Source organism: Salvia hispanica, chromosome 3 (genome assembly GCF_023119035.1).
Source record: "Salvia hispanica cultivar TCC Black 2014 chromosome 3, UniMelb_Shisp_WGS_1.0, whole genome shotgun sequence".
Classification (NCBI taxonomy): domain Eukaryota; kingdom Viridiplantae; phylum Streptophyta; class Magnoliopsida; order Lamiales; family Lamiaceae; genus Salvia; species Salvia hispanica.
The window spans coordinates 26,903,178-26,913,807 of record NC_062967.1 but is presented as its reverse complement, the minus strand read 5'-3'; the positions used below and the strand labels follow the sequence as shown (position 1 = coordinate 26,913,807).

Below are 10,630 nucleotides of genomic sequence, written 5' to 3'. Positions count from 1 at the left end.
CCCCCAAAATCAACAACTTGAAGACTATCTCGAGTTGCTCAATCTACACTTCCCTTTCACCACATCCAATCTATACATACACACAGCTGTATCTATCACCTCCAACACTAATCTATCCCTCCCAATTTATATCGAATAATTAATGCTTAGCTGGTCGATTGAAGAGGGTTTAGGGTTTTTGTGAATTGTGCGGCAATGGTGGAGAGAAGGAAGAGGAAGCCCCTTGTGCTCGCTTCAACTAAAGCCCTCGTCGATTCCCTGCTCAATTCTCACAGAACCGCAGAAGATGGCGACGGAATTGACCCCGCCCGCTCGCTGCAGCTCACGGCTGGGATTCTCAGAGTTTCCGACGATTCACCTCTTAATTCAGTTGATGCCTCTGTTTCGATTGGGTTGTCCACTGCTGTTCTCAAACAATTGTCAATTACATCAGGATCGCTGGTATTTTTGCTTCCAATCAATGTTTATTGATTATGGTTTTGCACTTTCTGCGATTTAAGTTCGAAATTGCATTGAAATGTTCTTTCTTCAAGTGTGCGTGGATAGTGCACAGCTTAGAACACAGTTAAATATGTAATTATTTTTCTCTCTGCACTACTGGTTCAATCGGGCTGCACTCATTTGTAGAATGCAGAGAATGTTAAGCTAGGATTACGGCCAAAAATCGGGACTTCTCTGCTGTTGGAGTTTTTGATTGATAAGTGCCAATTGCCTTGTTCTCCTTGTAGGTACTCATCAACAACGTCGATGCTAATGTAAGTAGAATCGGACAAGCAGTGGTCCTGGACCCACCAAATCAAGATGATGGTTCCTTAGAAAACGGATCAGTTATCACGCATGCTCCTAGGACGATGCTGATATTTCCTTCGTACGCTTATCCTCAAACTCAGCCTGGGAGTTTGGATCATCAAGTGGCTTATTTGTCACCCATTCTTGCATTTAACCTCAATTTGCATCAGTCTTGCTTGAAAAATATTGTGCAGCAAGGAGGAGAGAAGCTGTCATCCTTGTTTTTAGTGAAAACAAATGATGAAATAAACGAGAAAGAAAACGAGACCCTTTCTGTCCGAATAGGGCTAGAATCTTGGGCTAAGATGCCAATATATGCCTCACATTTGAGGGCCTCCTTTGTGAAGATACCAGAATGCGGAACCCTTGAACGTCTTAAAACTTGGTCATCTGAAGAAGCTAAAGATCGCCAATGGTTGATAGATTTGGCATTGAATGATTACTTTTCTGTTGATAGATATCTTGCCCGGGGTGATCTTTTCAGTGTATGCATTGACTGGAACTGCAAATCTGAGTTGTGTATCCCTTGCAACCAAGAGATGCAAAATCCCGGTGAACATACAATATACTTCAAGGTCAAAACTTTAATTCTGTGTATGCTCTATTTGTCACTTGAATGCTTGAGGAATTGTAGCACAGCCACCTGCTTGTTTTCAGGTTGCAGCTATGGAACCATCAGAGGAACCTCTTTTAAGGGTCAATCGCCATCAAACTGCGCTTGTTCTTGGAGGAGGGGTTCCGTCTGCCATCCCTCCAGATCCATTGATTCCACAGCCGAAACGTGTCTATCACTTGCAAGATGATGCAGTGCTGGCTCTAGCCTCCATAGTTGCACCAACCTTATTCCCATCAGCTTTGTCATCAAAATTCAGGGTCTCCATCCTTTTACATGGTGCTGCAGGTCTGTTATAAACTCCTAGATTGGGTTCCTTGAAAAATGTCAAGTTACTTATTAACTGTCCAAGAACTTATGATAGCTGTGCAGCTTTCTAATTATGTAGTGTATTTGTGATGTTAAATTTTATCCTTTTACAATACATCTTTTAATTCGTGGAAATTAATAATAGGCAATTGTATTCTTTATTTAGGAGAAATTTTCTGAATTTACTGATTCCAAATTAAATTTTTAGGTTCTGGAAGGAGGACTGTGGTAAGATATGTTGCTCATCGATTGGGTTTACATGTAGTGGAATATAGTTGTCATGATTTCATGGCATCTTCAGAAAAGAAAGCATCTATTGCTCTGGCTGAAGCTTTCAGTGCCGCTCGAAGGTACCTGATACAACTATGATAACGTTGAGCAGTGAGAATCAATGAATCAGCTCTAAAAGATTGCAAAACATAAAATTCCACTTAGTTGTTTTTTTCATTGTCATTTTATTGTTGATTCGTAAACAGGTCTCTTATATTTAAAATGCTTGCACTGCTCTAGATATAGTCCAGCAATCCTTCTGCTCCGTCATTTTGAGATTTTCCGCAATTTAGCTGCTCAAGAGGGGTCGTCCCATGAGCAAGTTGGAGTTAACTCAGAAGTTGCATCTACCATTAAGCAATTCACTGAGCCAATTACTGAAGATAAAAATGGTTATTTTGACAACCACACAGATGGTGTAAGTTTACGAGATGTTGATATAGATACTTGATTATTATCTCTGCTGCAACAATATTCTCAGCAATATTCCAGGATAGTTTCTATAAGTTTCTTTCATTTCCTTTCTTCCTTTCACTTTGTAGCCGTTAAAAGTTACTCCAACGATAAACCAGCACCCTGTACTACTAGTTGCAACTGTCGACAGCTCTGAAGGTCTTCCTCCAATTATCCGACGCTGTTTTAGTCATGAAATAAAAATGGGAACCCTCAGTGAAGAACAAAGGTTACAATTGCTGTCCCAGTCATTTCAGCACATCTCTGACCTGCTTCCCGATGTATGTTATCACTTTCATCCCTTCTTTATTTTGCATGTACATCCTGTAAAAGTTGGGCGTTGTGCAAATTAATGTTTGGTGATGCTGCGCTAAATCATTTCAAAATAAGGATATCTCTGAAAAGCAGGTTCAGAAGTAAAAATAGTGTATTCTCTAGCATTTATCTAGATAAGATTTTGGCATTCACAGAAAGTAAAACATTAACAAAAAAGCAGCATTGATGATTTATTTGATTAATTGTGACAATCTTTTCCATGAGTATTGAACTGATAATCTCTCATTTCAGACTTCTGTACAAGATCTTGTAAAGGATCTAGTTGGACAAACATCAGGTTTCATGCCCCGAGATTTGCGTGCTTTAATTGCTGATGCTGGAGCAAATATAATATCCAAGAAGCTGGAGCCTGAAAACTCAGTGCCTGGTTCATCGGAGTCGCCATCGGTTGAAGATAGTAAAAATATAAATAATGCACCCCAGGATCTTAGCAAAGAAAATATATTCAAAGCATTGGAACGATCAAAGAAAAGAAATGCATCAGCTCTTGGTACTCCTAAGGTAAAATATGTGACTTTGTGCTGTTTCCTATGCGAAATTAAAGATTAGACATCTCAATGAATTTGTTCTTGTTCCATGCTGTAGTGCTGTACATTTTGTACATTAGAGCTAAACAGATCTGTTACTGTGTTAGAAACTTAACGTAATTAAAAGATAAACATTAATGATCCAATGGAATCATTGTTTTCTTCTGCTATATTTGGAAATCCTACATATGCATAATGCCGATCGTACTCTAGGTACCTAGATAAGTATTAGTACTCTTACTCTATTAGAGACATTGGTTCCTTTATATGCGGCAATCATACTTTCTACTGTAGGTACCTAACGTCAAATGGGAAGATGTCGGTGGCCTTGAGGATGTCAAAAAGTCAATCCTGGACACTGTCCAGGTAAACCTTCTTATAAGTTGATGAAAAGGTCTACATAATAATACACAATTCCCAATCCTGCTGGCTTCTTATAATTTTCATTGATAACTTCACTATACTTGATCTTCTACTCTGTAATTTATAAATTGATATTATTCTTCTGTATGTGATCTGCAGCTTCCTCTATTGCATAAGGATTTATTTTCATCTGGGTTGCGTAAACGATCAGGAGTTCTTCTTTATGGTCCACCAGGGACTGGAAAAGTAAGTTCGTCGTGCTGAATATAATTCCGAACTTTTATCCAGTGCAACTGACTTCAGCCAACCATTTAAAACCTCAGACGTTATTGGCAAAAGCTGTCGCTACAGAATGCTCCTTGAACTTTCTGAGTGTAAAAGGGCCTGAACTTATCAACATGTACATCGGAGAGTCAGAGAAAAACGTGAGGGACATTTTTCAGAAGGTAAAAGGCTTTATTGCTTTCTTTGATGACAATTTAATAGAAACAACTATACAAAATATTGGGAAACATTTTATCTATTCTGACTGGCATCATTTTAGGCCAGAGCGGCACGCCCATGTGTTATATTTTTTGATGAGCTTGATTCGCTTGCCCCAGCTCGAGGTGCTTCCGGAGATTCTGGTGGTGTTATGGACAGAGTGGTTTCTCAGGTAAACTGTTGGTGTCTGTTTCTACTATATTCGGAGTTTTTTGCAACTCAGTTGAGTTTCTTCACCCTCATAACTGCCCGCCCCATACGACTGAAGTTTTCATATATGCATCCAAGGATGTGCATGATAATGGTAAATGCCCATGTCTAATGTGATTTTTTTTATTTTCTAGATGCTTGCAGAAATTGATGGACTGAATGATTCTACTCAGGTAGAATTCTTGGCGATATAATTCTAAGCTTTCTTAACTGTTTCGCCCTCGTCTTTTGTATCTTACTCTACTTGCTATCTCTTTTCTCACTTAACTCACATGCTGTATAATAGGACTTGTTTATAATTGGGGCCAGTAATAGACCTGATCTTATCGACGCAGCGCTTCTGAGGCCAGGCAGATTCGACAAGCTCCTCTACGTTGGTGTTAATTCTGAAGCATCTTATAGGGAGAGGTTTTGTTTTCTAACTCTTCATTTCACATTCCAAAAATATATGTAAACTATACTCCTTCGCCCACAAGAGTCTGCTCAATTTGCTATTCTCGTCCATCCCACAAGAATGCGTCCATTCCTTTTCCTGGAAACTATCCCTTATTTCTTCTCTATTCACAGGGTACTAAAAGCACTTACCCGAAAGGTTAAATTGCACGAAGACGTCTCCCTATATGAGATAGCGCTGAAATGCCCTCCGAATTTCACTGGGGCTGATATGTATGCCCTCTGCGCAGATGCTTGGTTTCATGCTGCAAAACGGAAAGTAAGTCGGACTGTTTGTACTGTGCGCTCTCGGTTGCTTTTATTTCATTGGATGAGTGCTTTAATGTGCTGTTTTATCTTTTCATTATTGTGTTAAAGGTATCAGTTGATGATTCAGCTTCATCCCCACCTGATCAACCCGAGGCTGTTGTCGTTGAATACGAAGATTTTATTGAGGTATATGATTCTTATACATGTGAATAGGAATAAGCATAGCTTCAAAGTAATACCAAATGATTCAAATTAATAACTAAATATCAATTTGATTTGTTGTAAATCTTGATGTGTTGTCACCCCTTTTCTGTGAAGGTGTTGAGAGAGTTATCGCCTTCACTATCAATGGCTGAGCTGAAGAAATACGAGATGCTGCGTGATCAGTTTCAAGGCCCATCCAAATAAATCATAGTGAAACCGTTGTCACGTTGTATAATAAACACAATTTTCTAATCAATTTATACAAGTTTTAGATTTAATTTGCATCATCCCTGTCTAAGTTGTGTATTTAATTTGAAGAATATGATCTTAAATCAATTCGCAAATCTTCCATTCCAACAGTCATATAACACATTTTCAATGTGAAACAGCTCAAGTGTGAATATCTCAACCTCAAATTTGCAAGTAACGCAATCATGAAATACGAGTTTCAATTAATCCAATATAGATTCACATACTGCGAAGTTACAGACGCAAACCACACAAAATTGAGCAAATATGAACAATGGAATCAACTCAGCTAAATGTAAAAGTTCAAATAGTTTCTTGAATATGCAGACAAAGAATGAAGCTACATTTCAACTACCACACGCACGAAACTCCAAATCGGACATATCAATAATCATTCCAAACCAAGCCATCAGAAGAATGGCAAGCATTCAGCGACACTCCATCTACGTTAACTTAGGCTGCAATAGGGGAATCCTGCATTTTAAATGCAACAGCGTCGTCAAAGAGTGTCAGAGCAAGAAAAACATGGTGCTTTTTATAACAATCTGGTGAAGTTCAATTTGGTAAAAGAAACTAGTGCTGAGCATACGACGCAACTCCCAAAGAGACATGTTTCTAAACCATAAACCTCAGGAAAGCAAGAATAGGCAGAAATTGTAAGGAATGAAGTCAATATTGAGGCTCTTACAGAACGAAGAAATAAATGGACATTGTAAGCAAAGTGTCAAAATTGAGTAATATAAAAGGACAAAATAAGCAGATATTGTAAGAAACAAAGACAAAATTAAGCACTCCCCCCCCCCTCTCTCTTAAAAATACTTAGTCAAAGAAATCCCAAAACTAGAAGTTTCATTCAGCTTCTTTCAAGGATGGCATATATGAAATGAAACAGAGGCTAGATGCACACCTTGGCCCTTAAATTTGTCAATGCCATATTCCATTTTTCTCTAGTTTTTGAACCAGCTACCTGGCCAACTTTTGCCACTTTCGTGAAAGCACCATTCAACCAACTTGTTCCAGCTGTCACGTACCTGTACAGATGATTAGATGTATATTTAGCCTTGAACATTCGAAGGGGAAAAAATGAAAAAAGTTTTAAATGATCACCACAAAACTAACCAAGAGTTGGTAAAGAAATAAACAAATAAATCATGCAGTCTATAAACAGCTACTCATTACATGCTTCAACTTTTCCGCTACATCAAACTAGACTGTAAATACAGGACATTTTGCTTTTTTCCCATGGGAAAATGTAAGGGGTCTCTAGGTTAATATACAAGAATTTTCAATCTTTTTTTATCACTTATTTGAGTAAAAAGAAACGTAAACAGGGGAACTCCATATAGTGTTTGTTAGAATTACAAACCTGCTAGATTTAACAGCTGATCCAGTATCATTTAATTTCCTTTCTGCAGCCATGAGAGCTGACATGGTTTTATCTGACACCTGAAACTTTTGATCCACAGATTTCACTTTCTCATTTACAACGGTAATGCCAACAGTAAATTTTTCTGTTATCCCAACTCTCTGGTCAAATGAAATCACTCTGGCTGATGCATTGGCAGTCAACTTATGCTTTTCATCAAAGGCTTTAGCCTTGTTTACAGCATCCTGACCAATAGCTGAACCTTTTGCAATCATACTTGACACAACATCTTGGGCCTTATTAACATACACTCTCCCACTGTTTGGGCTCACATTTCCCTGCTAAGAAATGAGAGGAAACCATTATTAAAATTACAGATTCCAGATCAAATAGACTGAACTAAATTGGCTTTAGCAAATTTAAAAAACACTTCAAGAAAAATATTCATATGTATTGTCCTGTTATTTCAAGACGCCGGTGAGAGACTCTGTTGGCCATTCTAATTGATAAATAAGTTCTGGCGTAGCCTAAAATAGGACATCAGTACATTTTATTACCTCAGCAACTGGAGAATTATTCCCCTGAGATATGCTTGCAGTGTTTTCACTGACTTGCAGTTCCTGAATACACAAGACACCAATTAACTTCATGACATTGTGGAAAAGAACAAGAAATCATCAAAATTGTATATGAATGTTACCCGAGTCTCTGGTTGAGGTACATAATTTTCTGTAGGTGTGATGCTAACAACCTGGTCCACTATTGTTGCACCCTGCAAGACACATGTGAGAGAATTTGAAATCAGGAATAACTATGAATTGTAGTAAGTTTTAAGAAAGCAACTGTAAAAAATACTCAAAACAAGGCCAAAAATCAAGCCAATAAAGGAAAATCATCTGACTGGACAAAAAACAAGAGCATATCAAATAAGTGCAGCATGAGATAACAAGTTTCAAACATCATGAATTACAACTTCATATACAATAATACTACAATATTACAATTCTGACATTTATTTACATTCTTCATTAAATATATTGTACACTATTATTGGAAACAAATGATGGCCGCATTAGCATGAATTACAACTTAATATACAATTCTGATATTTATTCAGATTCTCCATTCACGTATTCAGACCATACTAGGTATAGCTGTTAACATATCAAATCATTCAGGTATAGCTGTTAACATATAAAAGAAATGAAGTCAAGTACACCTACAGCATGTTAGATATGGTACTTAAATTAAGCGGTTGAAATGATTGAATAGCATGGATCATAGAGCTTTAAGGACACCTTTAATAACAGTTTGTACTTTAAAATAATTGAATTTAAGAATTTTGCTACAATAAGATCTTAAAATCATTTAGGATGTCTGTAACTTTTTATAAAAGAAGCTTATACTAACTCTTAAATCTTATTTTGAGGGCATGTAAGATCTTTTAGAAAGGAAAGAATTACTAAATTTTCACAAAAACACGATATGTGTCAATGTCAAACCAAGAGAATAATGTGTAACACTCATTTTGTCATGCAATCCCAAGCCAAGTGGGAAGAAAGAAGTGAGTAAACCAAGCTTATTCAATAAGGATATTATTCATCCGCTCTATAAACACACACAAAGGAGTCTAAGATTCTAACATGACCTCTTAGAAACAACCAAGATAATTCAACATTTTCACCTAGATGGCGTAGAACAGATATTCTGTATTCCGGAAAATATTTTTCAGTTTTTATGAAAAACTAACAGATTTTGTGACTATTAGATTAAAGTAAGATATGTTAATTAACTTAATAAGGATAATAAAATTTCAATTGAATTCATAGTCTAAAGGAACAAAGGTTTCCATTTCGTGAATTATGTTTAAGCAGTAAAGTACATATCAGACCTTACCCGGGCAACGAAAATGTCCCGGGCAAAGGTTGGAGCACCAGGACTTGCAGTGGTAAGTCATACCGCAGAGAAGAGCTTGAACAAATTTGAGAGAGAGGGTATATGACTTCTAAAAGTCTAACCTACCACACCTATAGTCTACCCACCATAATTTTCGAGCTTGAGAGATTAATCTAGGCTAGTTGGAGTTGTAGTTGTTCCGAGACGAGACACATCTATTTACGCACAACTTTTGGAATTAGACACATCATTTAGGGACTCTTACTTATGTACTGCTATACTTAGTACCATTAGGTTCTAATAACTTTGACTCCAGTCAACCAAGTTCCAACAAAATTTGGCACAAATTATTGGTAGTTACAGTTATTGGTAACAAAGGTTATTCTTATTTTTTGTAGATAGCTAGCTAACTGACAGCTGAACCAAGTTTCCATTCTAACTTATGTCGAATTTCAAGATTTATGTACAATCGCAAAAAATAAACAGGAGGAAGAAACTTATCAAATTCAAAGGCGTAGATAGAGGAGATTACCGATAACAAACACGCTATTTCAAGCGCCTTTGGATCTTTAAAAGTCACAAACGCAGTTTTGGACTGCCCAGGCTCTCTGCAACCACCTCAAATTAAACAGGAAGAATAAACTTATCAAATTTGAAGGCGCAAAGAAAAGAAGCCGCCAGAAAACATTAAAAGAAGAGATAAGAAAAGAAATCGTACCTGCAGATCTCAATGTGCTCAATTTCACCGGAAAAGGAAAAGAACTCGTGAATTTCTCTCTCCGTAGCTAGATCCGATACCTGCTTTACTTGAACTGTCCTTGTCTGCTAAAAAAGTTTCTGTTAAAAATCAAAATCAAAAATCACCATTGGAATCAAATATTCTGTGTTCATAATCTTACTGGCATTGTCGATTAAATTTCGTCAGATCTCCTTCAAATCTTTTCGAGAATCGCTCAGCAATAAGGCGTGAGCTCACAATCCGTACTTGCACGCCCACTGTGTGTATTAGTGCGTGTAAATTTGCACGTATATAGGGAGACGAACTCTTGGAGAGAGAGAAAATTTGCAAAAGAATGTTGAGCTTCAAATTCATTTCGGTTTAATTTCACCTGAATTAATAATTGCTAATTTCGGTTAATTGCATCAGCCTCCTTACATTTCTCCATATATACAAAACAGCCCTAACCAAACTAATGGCGTTAATTAATTTCCACGTATCACCATTTTGTTTTTCATTTTTCTTTATATTTTTTAACTCAATCTTCATTTATTCATTATTGTGAACAAATTTCTTTAATATTATCTTATTATTTCAGCGACGAGAATATCAACCAGGAGTCCGATTTATGAAATTTATGTAATTTCATACGTCTATTAGATAATGTCTCATTTTATCATTTCAAAACATCTATAGAATTTTGAATTTTTATTTATTTGTTTTTATCATTTTAGGTAACCCGACTCAAATTTTATTACTATCATTTTCCATTGTTTTGATATATTTTCTAAAATCCATCTAAGTGAAATTGGAATTTTAAATTGTAGATAGGGAGAATAGTATAGATGGAGTGAACACCAATATTGACTATTTGTTTATCATTTTTTAAGATCATCTTTTGCACATTGCACTATTCTCAACAAGTTTTTCGAGAATATCAATAGTGTTGTTGATTAGACTTTGATGATAACAACATTTATACACGAGGAATAACTCTCTAAAGTGACATTTATGAATATTTGCGGCAAGTACATTTAGTATAAGAAACTACTTATAATATTGTATAATTGGATAGAATGCAATAATGCAAATACTTTTCTTGTGATCATATAATAATAAAAAGAGCTAGTTGATAGATAAGA

General features: G+C 36.5%; 2 protein-coding genes across 9 annotated transcripts; one reads left to right on the top strand and one right to left on the bottom strand.

Moving 5' to 3' along the window:
- On the top strand, window positions 1-5,546 carry LOC125214867 (peroxisome biogenesis protein 6). Of its 6 annotated transcripts, none has more exons than XM_048116068.1 (17): window positions 8-441; window positions 729-1,364; window positions 1,447-1,690; window positions 1,920-1,939; window positions 2,013-2,061; window positions 2,188-2,399; window positions 2,524-2,715; window positions 3,002-3,271; window positions 3,592-3,663; window positions 3,820-3,906; window positions 3,984-4,106; window positions 4,205-4,315; window positions 4,488-4,526; window positions 4,640-4,761; window positions 4,921-5,065; window positions 5,164-5,241; window positions 5,374-5,546. In XM_048116068.1, exons 1-17 carry the CDS (start codon window positions 196-198, stop codon window positions 5,461-5,463), a joined length of 2,736 nt encoding a protein of 911 aa, XP_047972025.1. In that variant the 5' UTR covers window positions 8-195; the 3' UTR covers window positions 5,464-5,546. The 6 variants fall into 6 exon arrangements, 5 of the variants coding, with proteins under 5 accessions (XP_047972028.1, XP_047972027.1, XP_047972025.1 ...); XM_048116069.1 differs by having other exon boundaries at window positions 10-441; window positions 729-868; window positions 1,247-1,364; window positions 1,920-2,061; window positions 2,222-2,399; XM_048116067.1 differs by having other exon boundaries at window positions 9-441; window positions 1,920-2,061; window positions 2,222-2,399.
- A 144-nt stretch (window positions 5,547-5,690) lies between these two features.
- LOC125214873 (binding partner of ACD11 1-like) lies at window positions 5,691-9,848 on the bottom strand. 3 transcript variants are annotated; one of them, XM_048116076.1, is made up of 8 exons: window positions 9,670-9,848; window positions 9,489-9,595; window positions 9,303-9,378; window positions 7,575-7,646; window positions 7,432-7,494; window positions 6,875-7,215; window positions 6,416-6,539; window positions 5,691-5,982 (listed from the first exon to the last, which is right to left on the bottom strand). In XM_048116076.1, exons 1-8 carry the CDS (start codon window positions 9,673-9,675, stop codon window positions 5,962-5,964), a joined length of 810 nt encoding a protein of 269 aa, XP_047972033.1. In that variant the 5' UTR covers window positions 9,676-9,848; the 3' UTR covers window positions 5,691-5,961. The 3 variants fall into 3 exon arrangements, with proteins under 3 accessions (XP_047972033.1, XP_047972034.1, XP_047972035.1); XM_048116077.1 differs by having other exon boundaries at window positions 6,875-7,212; XM_048116078.1 differs by having other exon boundaries at window positions 9,489-9,592.
- Window positions 9,849-10,630: the final 782 nt, after the last annotated feature.

Bases quoted from the DNA above. Each gene is read 5' to 3' on its own strand.
- LOC125214873 (XM_048116076.1), bottom strand. The intron at 9,379-9,488 runs GTACGATTTCTT...AGGTGGTTGCAG, and splicing joins GAGCACATTGAGATCTGCAG to AGAGCCTGGGCAGTCCAAAA. The intron at 5,983-6,415 runs GTGTGCATCTAG...TTTAAAATGCAG, and splicing joins TGACAAATTTAAGGGCCAAG to GATTCCCCTATTGCAGCCTA.
- LOC125214867 (XM_048116067.1), top strand. From the start codon at position 196: ATGGTGGAGAGAAGGAAGAGGAAGCCCCTTGTGCTCGCTTCAACTAAA. The intron at 1,691-1,919 runs GTCTGTTATAAA...TTAAATTTTTAG, and splicing joins CCTTTTACATGGTGCTGCAG to GTTCTGGAAGGAGGACTGTG. The intron at 3,907-3,983 runs GTAAGTTCGTCG...TTAAAACCTCAG, and splicing joins GTCCACCAGGGACTGGAAAA to ACGTTATTGGCAAAAGCTGT.